General features: G+C 44.5%; 1 protein-coding gene across 9 annotated transcripts in view; it reads left to right on the top strand.

The window, feature by feature from the left end:
• Window positions 1-1631: 1631 nt before the first annotated feature.
• ADAMTS13 (ADAM metallopeptidase with thrombospondin type 1 motif 13) overlaps window positions 1632-14137 on the top strand; it is a 36121-nt gene continuing 23615 nt past the window's right edge. For 4 of the 9 annotated variants that reach the window (XM_080989536.1, XM_080989535.1, XM_080989534.1 and 1 more), the window contains exons 1-9: window positions 1639-1826; window positions 5495-5561; window positions 5991-6283; window positions 7006-7147; window positions 8091-8230; window positions 9357-9440; window positions 10924-11048; window positions 11784-11930; window positions 13485-13619. In XM_080989536.1, coding sequence (XP_080845662.1) covers window positions 1752-1826; window positions 5495-5561; window positions 5991-6283; window positions 7006-7147; window positions 8091-8230; window positions 9357-9440; window positions 10924-11048; window positions 11784-11930; window positions 13485-13619 — 1208 coding nt within the window. In that variant the 5' untranslated portion in view covers window positions 1639-1751. Of the gene's footprint in view, window positions 1827-5494; window positions 5562-5990; window positions 6284-7005; window positions 7148-8090; window positions 8231-8916; window positions 9095-9356; window positions 9441-10923; window positions 11049-11783; window positions 11931-13484; window positions 13620-14137 lie in introns of those variants that run through there. The other 5 variants (XR_013981352.1, XM_080989537.1, XM_080989538.1 and 2 more) reach the window with 5 other exon arrangements.

Here is a 14137-nt window from a genome sequence, read left to right as displayed (position 1 = left end):
TGCAGAATAGGAACTGCTCAGAGTCCTTGAAAACAGGAAGACTCAACAGGATGATTATGATGATGCAAAATAATTTATTGCCATCTCTATGACAACCATGGAACTTGTGAGGAAGGAGACTATTAGGATGTCATCATGTAAGATGGAAGTGTAGAATAAGAACTACTCAGGGAGGGAGGGGGATAGAAAGAGAAATAAATTCACTCTTCCTGGTGGTACCTGACCGTTCTCACTGGCTCCCTTTACACAGCAGTTGGTCATATTCCCTACAACTGTAGGGGCAAAACCTATATTTTTGAAAAGGATAAAGTGGAAGAAAAAAAATTCCTGTCCTCCCAGCCTATTTAAACTAGGCTAAAACTCTTCATTCAACATCCAGTTTTCTACACTAGGGCTTTGATTTTAATATTGAAGTGTATTCTGTCCCATGAGCCCCAACTACCATCCAAAATGGTAAAGCCTAGAGTTTACCACCTCATCAGTTGTTGTAGGAACTAGGCCTAGAAGCCTTCAAAAGGCCAACTCAGAAGAACATTTTTGATGCCTCAATTGATGAGCCCAACTCAAAGTACAGGCTGTTCTCTTGAAAGCTGTAAATGAAATGTGGACAACCATTGGCCCTAGGGTCCATATAGAGTCTCATTTTATGCATCCCACATGTCTCCTGAATTTAATCCCTTTTCTTGCATCCTAACAGAGCTTTTCTTTTCATTATTCACCCCAGCTTTGTTAAATGTCTCCCCATCTTAATATATAGTTTCAGAATGATTGGAAGGAGCAGCATTTTATTTGATAAAAATAAATTTTGTGTGTGTGTGTATTTCTTGCTTGCACAGCATACGGGGGGGGGGGGGGGAGTAAGGTGTAATGTCGTCCCAAAGTCTGAGAACAAAGTGATAGTTTCTACCAGCAGTGTGGAGAACTGGAGTCTATGATATCTGAAACCAGAGAGACAAAATTGTCCTGGGTTATCTAATCCAGAATAAAAAACTGCCCTGTTTCAATTTTCACTGAGGCTACCTCAAATTAGTTTTCAGTTCTATGCAGATGTACTGCAAAGGTGAGGAGCCCCAGCCTCACCATCTCTCACTGGAGAAGGGTGGATGGGAAATGTGCATAAAGATGAATGTATTAGTGAAAATAACATACAGAAACATTAGGAAAAAATGCTTGCAAAAATGTTTACACTAGTCAAAACTGCAGAGAAATATGTGTTTTAATACAAGAATTTGGCACCACAGTGCTGTAGAGTTTTTGTGAGGGGTTTTAAAAGTTTGCAAACTGCTTCATAAATATGGAGAACTTGATTAAAGATTGGAAAAATGAGAAACTGAAATGACCAAAATTGACAAGAGCCTTCCATCCTTGGTTGACACAAACCGGGAATCTGCTTGAAAGTAGAACAAATGCCTCTTCCATCCCCCTGCACTCCTGGGCTTCTCTTTTCTGTCTTGTTTTGCTGTGTGTGCATTTTCAAAATAACCCATCCCAAAGCTCCTATTTCCATCACTGATTGTTTGGCTGAGGCCAGTCTGTGCAAACATTGCACAAGCCTTCCTCCGCCCTTCAGCTCCTTTGGCAGAGCCCCCAGCTGCAGCAGAAAAATACCCTTTCCCCTGAAATGCCCCACCTCACTTGTTTAAACTCTCTGCCATTTGTTGATTCTGCTCCATGACACGAAAAGGCCAAAAAGAAGCCCAGAGTTTCTCACTTGCTCCGAGGTGTACATTGTAGATCCTGCTGGTATCATCATGACCCTAAATACCTGGGTGGTATTTTGTGCAGTGTTCCCCTTGGGAGTTTGCTGGCTGTCAAGAACCCAACGGGTAAGTTTGACCTCTAGAAAAACAGGGCTGCAAGGGAAAGAGTTCATTTCCTCCTGCTAAAGAAATACTTGATGGAGTTGATCCAGCTCTTTAAATAAAACTGTGGGGTAGTTCAGTGGTAAACCTCCATTAATTTGCCCTCCTCAGTTTGAGCCTGCTCCCTGCTCCCGCATCTCTATGAATGGCACCATCTAGTCAGCAGTTTTTGCGTGGCTAGTTTCACACATGGAAAGAAGCACTCCGTCAGATACTAGGTTGAAAAAATATATAAGCCCAGATCATTGCAGTGGGTAAAGGGGGAAGGTATTGCTGTAGTGTTGTCTCTGAACAAGACATTTAAAATTTATTTATTATGGCACTTGGACTTCTTTAACCAGAGACTTGTCAGAGCAGCTTACAAAGATAAACACTAAGATGGCCCCAGCCCTCAAGTATCACAATCTAAAAACACACACAGCACACAAGGAAAAAACAAGAGGGAGGGAGGAGTAGAAAGTTCAAGCACAAGTCCTTTCAACTGCAGTTTTTATTTACAGCCAATGTCAGCGGAGGTTCTGGCACACTCTCCAATACTCCTCAGATGAAAATAGGGACATTTCTCCCCACCTCCCAAGTGACCCTCCTCAAATCCCCATTCCACCACCCCCAGCATTTCCTATCAGAAGAAGGGTGGGTGCCACCACCACTTCACCAATGGGACACAGCACACACACCTTCCGCCTTCCTGGAAAGAACACATTGATCTTGATTTGATTTTATTATTTGGTAGATTTACAAAAATAAAAATACACCAAAAATATCAAAGTTTTGTTTTTTTTTACTTCCGGGGAGGCGTCTCTGGCAATGGCTGGATTCCTCTGATTGGGAGGAATCCGCTCCGTGGAAATTAGGGTCTGGCCGCCACGGTGAAGGCGGAGACCCATCAAAAACCACAGGCGGGAGAGGCTTGTGGACGTGGGATTCGGCTGGCACCTTTTGCGCCTCCCCTACTCGCGGGGAAACCCGGTTTTGGGGATCCGGAGCGAGGTGGGGTGAGTGGCGCGGTGCTTTGAATCGACTGCTTTTTTCACGGAGTGAAGCCATATTGCTGTTGCAGGAGAGCGCTGACTTTTTTCCTGTGGACAATTTGATCTTAAAACAACAACCCGTGAGTAGAATGGAAAATTGGATTTTTAAACGTCTTAATTTGGCACCGAAACGGGGAGGTTTCAAACAGGAAGTCCGCCTCCCCCTTTTGTAAATAGATTGAAGCAAAGAGGCTGCAAGCTAAAGCCTTGGAAAGTCTCTCATAAAGGATTAAACTTCCATCGGTTAAATTACCAAACCCCCCTTGGAAGAAGGAGAAGAGGGGGGAGATTTAAGATCGTGTAAGCCTGCAGGACAGAGTGAAGAAAGTCAAATTACCACCGCTCTGAACCTGGAAACGGGCTGCTAGCAAGCATTGAAGTTTTGGATATGCTCAGTGACTGTGAACAGATTGTCTGCTGACAGTAAGTTAAAGAAGGGAAATATTTTGTTTCCATTGTCTCCTTCTGCGTTTAAAAAGGAGTAAAAGTAACTGAAAATTGAAACAAACTTTATTGTTTGAACTGTGCCTAAAAGGATTGATACAAATAGAAATTTTTTCCCCCTAGAGGAAACCTTTGAAATTGTTACAAGAGCTGAGCTGGGGGAATTTTCCACCTGCAAGATAAAGTTGTGAGAATCTGGGATTGACCTTGATACGTTAAGAATGTTGACATAAGAAGCCTTAGTGGTTGCATTTTGCAAGATTACCGACTCACTGGAACAGCTTTTCAAGAAGACGGATGCGAGGGCTATAAAAATGGATAACTTGGAACAAAAAGTGACTAATTTGGCACAAAAAGTCAATATTAATACAGAAATTATTCAGGAAACGACACAGGGATCTATTTTGACATGGCAAATCAAGGGGAAGGCGGAGGAGAAAGTTTTCGCTGTGGAACTTAAAGTGGCACAAGTAGTGAGGCAGAGAGTTCCAGCCTTACAGTTGCAATTTGATGACTATAAGTTGATGCCTTCCAAGACTGAATTTAGAGAAAGTCAGACTTCTAGGATTGGAGCCCCGCTTGGACTGGAGATTGACCTTTGGGACCTGGACTTGGGTCAGAAGGAGACTGGAGTTGTGGGGACTGCCAGACTTGGAGGAACTTTGGAACACGATTGGAAATATCTTTTGAATTTCAGTTTTAATTATGGAGATTTGGTTGACTTGTCGAGAAGGAATAAAAACATTGCTAGATGGGAATTCCCCGGAGATTTACTTTTCAGCATCAAAGGAAGGAAAATAAGAACAAGATCAGGAGAAGACAAAGTAAAGAGCACGTATAAATATGAAAAAGACCTGCAGAAGGGACCTGGAAAAGAGTTAAGAGCCTCGGACAGAAGATCACCAGGTTGATGGGCTATTTGGAATTGACGGAAATGACTGGCAGAACCCGAGACCAGGGAGAAGAGAAGGTGGAAGAATATTGGAAAAAGTTTAAAACCTATATATGGAAATAATGTAAAATTAATGAGTGTTAGAAAAATGTTGGAAGGGAATTATATGGCTTTAGTAGAAATATCTTAAGGAATTAAGTATAAATAAGTACTATAGTATTAATGGAAAATAAGGTTAAAATATGTTAAGATAATTACATGACAGAAAATAGAATAAGATGGAAAGGATTTGCTGAAACAATTAGTAGAAATGGAATACAAAAAGGGAGGTGAGAGGAGGTCAATGAAACAAGGGAATGAAAGAGAGGATATTGAGATGGTACGATGTGTGTTTCTTTTTGAATTGTTTTTGTTTTTGTTTGGTTAATGTGTTAATGTTAATGTTGCATTCTGTATTGTTTATATATTGTATTGTATTGTTTTCTTTTTAATTTTTTCTCTCTTCTTTTCTTTCTTCTTTTCTCTTTTTTCTTTTTGTAAGGTATAAAAGCAATAAATATTATTTTTTAAAAAATATATCAAAGTTTTGCAAGGGATTATGAGGGGGGGAAACCAACCTTTTACAAGCGACACAAACTTACTTAGAATGCTAGGGGTGCCTTTTGGGGTAAGGGTTCCACTTGGCTCCTTTTAGAGCTGGGCTATTTTTTTGTTAAGGGTCATGGCTATTTAGTTTCTATGTCAACACGGTATCTGTATTTGACCTCTTTAGTTACACAAAGGCCTGTTCACAAAGGTAGCCGCTAAGGAGACAACTGTCAGATAATATAGGGACATGCCAAACCAGTCCCTATCCTCTTGACAACTATGGGTTCCAGAGTCCTGCTTTAAAATCATGATCAATCACACACAAACTAGCCACCTCTTAAGCAGCACACACACACACACACACACACACACACACACACCTATCATTCCAAATATATGACTACACTTTCTTGCTTTTAAAAATGGCCCTCAGATACGCCCAACTTGGGAGGGTGGGTAGGGATTGGGACCCTCCGTATTGCAGTTTCGTCAGGCAGGCTGTCATCTGAGGAAGTCCTCTCTGGTTTACCCCTCATAGTCCCCAGGTTCCCTGTCTGCATTGGAGGGGCTGCTCTATCATCCTACCCCACTTCTTCAGAGGGCAACCCATCAAGCCAAGAGTCAGGTCCACACATTCATAGTTTCTGACTCTCTCTCCGCCCTCTTGCCCCTTGCAGACGTTTCTGGATTCTTTGGAAACTCATGACACTTCCTCATATTTTGGCACCAATTCAGTATTTGAAGGTAAGAAGTTAGCTAGTACCCTGCTTTTGCATTAGCAAGCCCAGTCTGGGTTCAAATGGGTCGTCTGCTCTGCAATTGCAGGGGGGAAGCCTTCTATTGGCTACCAACTTTGTAACCTGGGATTGGAGGGAGAAGGGGATGCTGTGTGTGTGTGTGTGTGTGTGTGTACGTATGATTATGATTATTAAAATTTGTATGCCACCCTATACACACAGGTCTCAGGGCAGTTTACACGATAAAATCACAACAAAATACACAATCAAAATGAAACAAAAACAACCAAATAGCACTCCCCTCTCACATGTACACATTTTAAAAGAGCATTTGAATGTCAATCAGCCAAAGACCTGGTTAAAGAATCATTGCACTTGTTTGAATTCTTCATCAATATCTATAGTTTTTATTAACGCCAGGTGTTTCCACTCCCAGTTTCCACAGTGCCAGAGTTCAAAGTGGTGTACCTGACTTGCTCCTGTGAAGAGGGCCATGCTGGATGGACATCTTGCAAAACCCAACTTTGCTCATTCAGAGCCTCAGGGGAAGTCTTTGCCTTCAAATTCCCAGAGGACCAAGCCCTCTTTCCCACTTCCTTCGTGAGCAACCGAAGGCTGAGCTCATCCAACAGTTTGCTACGCCGTTTCTGGGGCAACTGTTTTGCTGGGGGACAGGTCCTCAGTCCTCCAGGTGCAGAAGGCCGAATGACATATTGTGAAGGGCAGCTGGTGAGTTTAGTCTCAGCGTGTTTTAAGAAGCAAAGATCCCTCATGAGGCAGGCAAATATCACATTTCTGCAAGTATCTAAATACATCAGCTTGAGGCCCTGTTGGTGATGTTGCCTTTGGGGGTTACCAAGTTGGTGCTGACCTGGCACAGGGCCTTCTCAGTGGTGGTTCTCCATTTGTGAAATGCATCTGGTTGATAGATACTGTTTCTGACAACTTTGAAATTATTAGCTGTGAGGATATGTGATTGTTTCTATATCTTTTACAAAAAAAATTAATGTCATTAATTGAGAAGTATTACTTTTTGGGGTGGATGTGGGTGGGTTTTTGGTTTGCCAGCCTGGGCTTCTTTGACAGCAAGGGAAGAATATAATTCTAATTTAATAATCATAATCATATCACATAATTAAACTATGGAACTCATTCCCAGAGTAGGCAGTGATGGCTACCAATTTGGATGGTTTAAAAGAGGACTGGAGAAACTCACAGAGGATAAGGCTTTCAGTGGCTACTAGCCATGATGGCTAGGCTCTGCCTCCACAGCCGAGGCAACAATACTTCTGAATACCAGTTGCTAGAGACTGCACCAAGGGAGAGTGTTTTTGTGCTCAGGCCTGCTTGTGAGTTTCCTGCAGGCCACTGTCAGAGGTGGGTGCTGGACTAGGTGGGCCTTTGGCCTGATCCAGGAGATTCTTCTTTCTTATGTTTTTACCTCCTCCTAGCAAGGATTTGTCATTGTCCATGGTGCTAAAATTCACATTAAGCCAGTTAGAAGACAAGACCAAGGGCTGCTGATGGGCCCACTCCTTCCCAAACCTCACGTCATCTTAAGGACTCAACAGAACAACAAAACAACACAGACAGGTAGGCATTTTTGTCAGAACCTTGTCAAGAACCAGGGGGTCTGGTCTGCGTGTCAGTCTATGTTGTTCAGAGTAGGAATGGGGAAGAAATTCAGTAAAGTAAAGTTGAACCTACCTGTCCTCTGAAACAATATGCAAATCAAAATGCAGACACCCCCTGAAATTCACAATGCAGGTCTCCAGTCAAGTAATACTTTAAAAATCGCATATAGTATGTATGAAATACGTTAGCGATAATGACATCCATAGATCTGAAGGCAGCCCTGTTTAGGGAAGCTTTTAATATTTGATGAATTATTGTATTTTAATATTTTGCTGGAAGCCTCACAGGGTGGCTGGGGAAACCCAGCCAGATGGGTGGGGGTATAAATAGTAATAATAATAATAATAATAATAATAATAATAATAATATTGATTATATCAGAGAAAACTGTGTAAACAATGTGTATATTAGGAGAACAAAGGAAGCAGCCTCATATCTGCTCTGAGCACTGGTCCAAATAGTTCAGTACTATTTACTGGCTTGGACCAGTAAAACCTTGTGGGTAAAACCTCAGCGCCTAGGACTTGCCGATCGCATGGTCGGCGGTTCGAATCCCCGCGGCGGGGTGAGCTCCCGTCTTTCGGTCCCAGCTCCTGCCCACCTAGCAGTTCGAAAGCACCCCTAAGTGCAAGTAGATAAATAGGTACCACTTTATAGCGGGAAGGTAAACGGCGTTTCCGTGTGCTGCGCTGGTGCTGGCTCACCAGAGCAGCTTCGTCACGCTGGCCACGTGACCCGGAAGTGTCTCCGGACAGCGCTGGCCCCCGGCCTCTTAAGTGAGATGGGTGCACAACCCTAGAGTCGGACACGACTGGCCCGTACCGGCAGGGGTACCTTTACCTTTACCTATTTACTGGCTTGGCAGAAGCTCTCGAGGGATTCAGTCTGTGTGCTATTGCAGGGCAGAAGTTCCCATCCCGATACCGCAGAGGGGCTGAAGGGGACGTGAAACACTTGGAGCTTTTGGTTGTGGTGGGCCCAGATGTCTTTCAGTTCCACAAAGAAGATACCGAGAGGTACATCCTCACCAACGTGAACATTGTGAGTTGCTCTCTGGCTGTATGCAGTCCCCCCCCCTCCCTTCTTTTCCTGATCCTGTGGCAGTTTGTATCTTTTATGTGATGGTACACTAAAAAATATTTTAAGGTCCTGCTGGATAAGGCAAAAAGCCTATCTAAGAACAGGATTCTCACATCCCATGGGCCAGCCTGATGCCCTAACAAGAAGTTTGCAAGCAGGGCATGAACGCACTAGTAGCTAGAGCACAAAAAATAGGTGTGACGCAATGATATCTATGCATCAGTAACATCTAGCAAACTCTGCCAACATCCTGATAGCGCTGGAAGTTTGCTTCCTCTCCTCCACCCCCAGTAAAACCCCTGCTTCATCAGACCAAATGTTTGTTTTATTTTAGCACTCTGTTTCACTTCCATAGTGGCCAGCCATGGGCTTCCAAAAAGCCAAGCCTCCTCCTTTGCTCTTCCTCCTTTCCCCCCGGCAACTGGAGTCCAGAGATAGTCTGCCCCTGGATCTGGAGGTTCCATTCAGATAAGCGTTTGTTGTGTATTGGGTTTAACACATTTTATGTTACAAGGCGTGTTCTAACCAATCATATAAGCGTTGGTAGACAAACGCTCTAATGGCAAGTAAGCACATTCACTTTCAACTGTCAACTGTCAACTGTCAACGGTCAGTTCATGCTTGGCATTATTATCGTCCAGTCAGTTTGGTTCTTGTGTTCCTATGAGTGAGCTGTTGTCACTGACAAATGTTGAATAAACTTAGTTGAGGAACTTATACTGTCTAGGGCTTCTGACTTTTTCCGAACATTTAACAGCGTTTCTGAGACTGTTTCAGCTCTCACATTTATTGCAACAGAGAATGCAAAAAACCAGTGTTTAAAAAGTGGCCCTTTCCTTCCAAAGCTTCACAGAACAAGTTGAAATGGCATGTTCTGCACTGTAATTCATCTACTGCTGTTGATATGAAGCTCATAGCTTTGTCTTAAACCAGGGACTTGTATCCCTCCATGTAAAGTTAGATTAAAACTCCTTCCATCTATGACGGTTGGCTATGCTGGCTGGGGCTGATGGGAGCTGTAGTCCTACAACATCTAAGAGAGCCACATGTTCCCCACCCTTGCCTTAAGCTTTCTTTTTCTCAACAGGGAGCAGAGCTTCTTCGAGATGCGTCACTGGGAGCACAGTTCAGGGTTCACCTAGTCCAAATGATTGTCCTTACTGAACCTGAGGTATAAATAAATAAAGACTGTGTCGGCTCTAGGCATGGGCGATGTATTGATTAATCACCCGAAAATGGTTTTGAAACGTGCATCACAGTGACAAATTCACGATTTTAGGCAAGGCAATATACTGTGAAAGCCAGCAGGTGTCACCAGTGTTTCACGCATGGCCTCCTCAGTCCTCAGCTCTCCTCAGAGAGCCATGCAAGGCCACCTGAGGCCCACTCCCTCCCTTCCTCCCTTCCTCCCTCCCTCCACTGCCCAGCCATCCCCTATGATACTGGAGTGGTCCTGGGGGCAGCAGCCATGCCTGCACCTACCTCTTGAGCGCTGCACTGGCTCACTCACTCGCCCCCCTGCCCGCTTGCCTGCCAGCGCCATCCCTCCTCCAGCCAAACAAGTGGGCTGCCTCCTCCCTTCTGCCTCACACTTGGCGCTGGGAAGTAGAGGCATGGCCGAGTTCTTTGAGCCCCTGAGGAGGCAGCACGCAGGGAGCAGCGGCAAGAGCAGTGCTAGCTCCTCTTCCTCGCCTCCAGACCCAGGCCTTCATTGTGGTTTCCCCTCAAGCGGCTGCCCGCAAGATGGAGGTTGTGGGACTGGTTGTGGCACTGGCACCATGAGGCGCAGCATGAAGCAGTGAGGTCTGTGGGGTAGACTAGAAGGGAACCGGTGCGTCTGCTTGGGGGCAGTGAGAGGTGCTGAGGCGAGGTGATACTGTTGGTATATGCTGTCCCATCAGTGCAGATAGAAGCTACAATGTGGTACAAAGGAGGAATGGCTGTGGAGGGCGGGCTGGCTGCTGTACTGAGATACAGTGATACCTCGGGTTACATATGCTTCAGGTTACAGACTCCACTAACCCAGAAATAGTACCTCGGGTTAAGAACTTTGCTTCAGGATGAGAACAGAAATTGTGCAGCAGCGGCGCAGCTACTTAACCTGAGGTACCACTGTAGTTCAAACCGCTTTGAAGTCCTCCTTCCTCTTCATTTTCAGACATCATTATATATCACTATATCACAATGTTTGGCTGGTGATACATCACAGTGTTGAAAAGCAGATATCACCCAGCCCTAGTCAGCTCCAGGTTTTAGTTGGCCCTGGCGCATGACACCCTCAGATTCTAGGGACTTTTGTCAGTAGAGTGCCCTACTGGGAACCTCCTGGCCTAGTAAGCTCATATGAATCTGTGTGCACTCGGTTCCAGAACCCTCCTCATGGGCCAAGCTAGGATCAATAACTTGTGAACGGTAAATGAAATGAATCTAACTCATGAATGACGTCCCTAATTGGGTGGTTGTTGGTCATTGGGATGGGTAGGGGGAGGCAAGGAGCCCAAACAGTAGATGGAGCCCCAGTCCATGGCAAGCACAGCCATAGCCATTGAGAACCAGAGACAACTAATTCTCGTTTGTGCCCATCCTCCTCCCTGCTGAGTTTTACAAAGGCACCCCTGAGACTAAAGTGGCCTCAGTGAACACCCTCTCTCTAGGAAGGCATCGACATCTCTACCAACATCACTTCCTCGATCATCAGCATTTGCAAATGGGCTGGGAAAGTCAACCCTGAGAATGATTCGGATCCTCACCATGCAGATCTAGTTCTGTACGTGACCAGGTAAATTAAGCTCTCTCTCCTTTCTTTGAGTGATGTGTAATGGAAGGTGGACCATAGGCCCAGTGTGTTCCAAATTTTGCTTGCCTGAACCTCTCCTGTGAGCACATGGTCCCTACATGGATGGTGTGAGAGCACCCAGTGCTGGAACTTAGCAGTTCAGTAGGTCTTGCAATGCCCATGGAACTGCAAAGCCGCTCTTGATAGCCTTGTCCAGGGACAGGAAAAACTGTGGCCCTCCAGACTCTTAAGTCCCATCAGCCCCAGCCAATACAGCTAGTGGAAAGGGGATAATGGGAATCGTAGTCCAATAGCATGGGGAGAGCCACTAGTTTCCTATCTCTCCATCTGCCTGGGCTCCTCGAGACATATGTACTGAGCGATTGCCCTGATCTGCTTGCACAAAACTTACACAGAGGTTAGACAATGCTTGTCTTTATTGAACATCCATCTTGATTTGCTTGCAGGAAGTTTATATGTCTTTCCATTAGTCATTTCTTAACGCTGCACTTTTCAATGTATCCCCCCCCCCCCCCACTTTCCTAACTTCAAAAAAGTCAAACTTTGTTTAAAAGTAGATTTGTTGTGCTAGGGCAACAGATTTCTTTAATCCCACTTTAATTGTGCACACCTAAATTTTCCAGTATGCACTTGCACTCCCACAAAATACATTCTGGAGGAGCTCCCCCCCCCCCACCATTGTTCTAGTGTTCTTCCTCTTTACCTGTTTTGCTTTAGATTTGACCTGGAATTGCCTGATGGAAACAAGCAAGTGCGTGGTGTCACTCAGCTGGGCGGGGCCTGTTCCAGTTCCTGGAGCTGCATCATCACCGAAGACACTGGATTTGGTCTGGGAGTTACCATTGCCCACGAGATCGGTCACAGGTCAGTGGGCAAGGAATTAATCTCATCATTGTTATTTATTGAATTTGTATACAACCCTTCATCCGAAGATCACAGGGCAGTTCACAACATTAAAAATATCAAATGAAAACACAAAATCCATGATCAAAAACAAATCAATAACCCCCCCCCTTCATAAATGCATTGAAAAGGTTATAGAATGTTTAATCAGCCAAAGGCCTGGTTTTAGAGAAATGTTTTTGCCTGGCGCCTAAAAATATGTAATGAAGGCTGGAAGGCCTCTTGTGTTTTGAGGGAACATACAAAGCTAAGGGCAGATCCACAGCATACATTTAAAGTGCATCTAAAACACACAACTTTGCTCAAAGAATCCTGGGAACTGTAGTTTGCTGAGGGTGCTGGGAAATGTAGCTCTGCAAGGTCTGCTTTGTGCTTTGTATACAGCCTCTAATATTTTTTCTGTGTGACTTCTTGGTGGTTTTATTGCACTTTTCTAATTTAAAACCATGCTATACAATTCAAACAGCAAAGAATGAACAATTTATTTTAATATATGGTGTGAATACAGCCAGAGTGCATGATCTGTCTTCAACCTGGAAAAACTGGGGGTTGGGGGGGGGAGTTACAAGCATCTGTCTGTACCCACATACATATCCAGCACTCACATGTATGCATACACACATTACAGAGAGGTTTGGGATCTTTTGCTGGAGTTATAACGTGTGTCCATTTACGAATATGTGTTTTACCCTTAAACCTATACCCACAGAAGTTCTTGCACAAAGGAATAAAGCTTGGTTTATTATATGAAACGAAAGTGACAGAATATATAAATGCTACTTAAGACAGCAAAATTACTGTTCAAGCTGCCAGCAAATTCTATCACACCTTGATCTGAAGAGTGAAAGATTCCCCAACTGTTTTAAAAAACCTAGAAAAGTAAGAATGACAATTTTCCTATAGAACTCACACTGAAAGTAAAGCAGAGAGCAAGGGGAGAGTACAAAGCAGGCATGGGAGCGCTGAGTAAGTTCCTTGCTGTTGGAGCTATGAGAGCTATCTAACTTGAAAATCTAGGGAATTTTAAATTCATCCAATGCCCTCCAGTGGAGAAGGGGGGTGGGGCTTGAGATGAACAATTCCTAAAATTCCAGTTATTGTGCTATTGATTTTATCTCAGTTTCTTGCCTGCTTCTCACTCTCTGTGTTTTGCTTAAAACAAAAGGTTGAAAGAATATGTTCCAAGTGAGCAATTAACTAAACCTGGCCATCCGTTTTTTCTACCTGCTGCCTTAAAATTATCTCACCATTAACTTGATGCCATTCATTCAGTTGTTGAACAGACTTTAGTGGCAACTTGATTCCCTTGTGCTGACCTTGGCTTTCAGAATATGTTTGTGATAAGGCTGGTACCAGGGTCAACCAAGGTTCATGCCATGATTTGCAGTAATAAATCACAGAATTTAAGTTCAGATTCATCCTCTCCCCCCCCCATACCTATTCACACTTCCTTCCTTCCTTCCTTCCTTCCTTCCTTCCTTCCTTCCATTCCTTCCCTTTTTATTTTCATTGCAGCTTTGGGATCCAGCATGACGGAGAAGGGAACCGATGTGCAGGCGATGGGCACATCATGGGCTCTGAAGGTGGCCACAACAGTGTGGATTTGACCTGGTCCACCTGTAGCAGAGAGCAGTTCTTAGCCTTTGTCAGGTAAAAGGGCCAAGGGGCCCTTCGGACCATGTCTTTTGCAACCTCCTGGGCAGTGGTGGATCAATGTTCCTTGAGACTGGTAGGACAGAAGGTAAGGAGCACAACAGTAGGGTGAGCCAGCCAACATCAGGCACAGCCAACTAATTTTTGGTTTTCCCCCACCATCCGCCCTGCTGAGTTCTCCCACCCCCTGGAATGGTTGTAAGTAAGAAGGCAGGCAGGCGGGGTATGCCGGGGGGAAGGCTGAGATTGGCAGGGCTCACCTCCTACTAGACCATCCTTCACTTGCTCTTGGGCACACAGTTAATGGGAACAAAACACATACACTTTTTATAGCTCATTTTAACAATGGGATTCTGGGATCATATAAGTCTATATACAGGGAGACCACCGGTAGCGCTGTGGTCTAAACCACTGAGCCTCTTGGGCTTGTCGATCAGAAGGTTGGCAGTTTGAATCTGTGTTACGGGGTGAGCTCCCGTTGCTTTGCCCCAGCTTCTGTCAACCTAGCAGTTCAA

Source organism: Podarcis pityusensis, assembly GCF_964106645.2.
Source record: "Podarcis pityusensis genome assembly, chromosome: Z".
Taxonomy (NCBI): domain Eukaryota; kingdom Metazoa; phylum Chordata; class Lepidosauria; order Squamata; family Lacertidae; genus Podarcis; species Podarcis pityusensis.
Note: the sequence above shows the minus strand (reverse complement) of the source record. Positions and strands in the feature narration are given on the sequence as shown.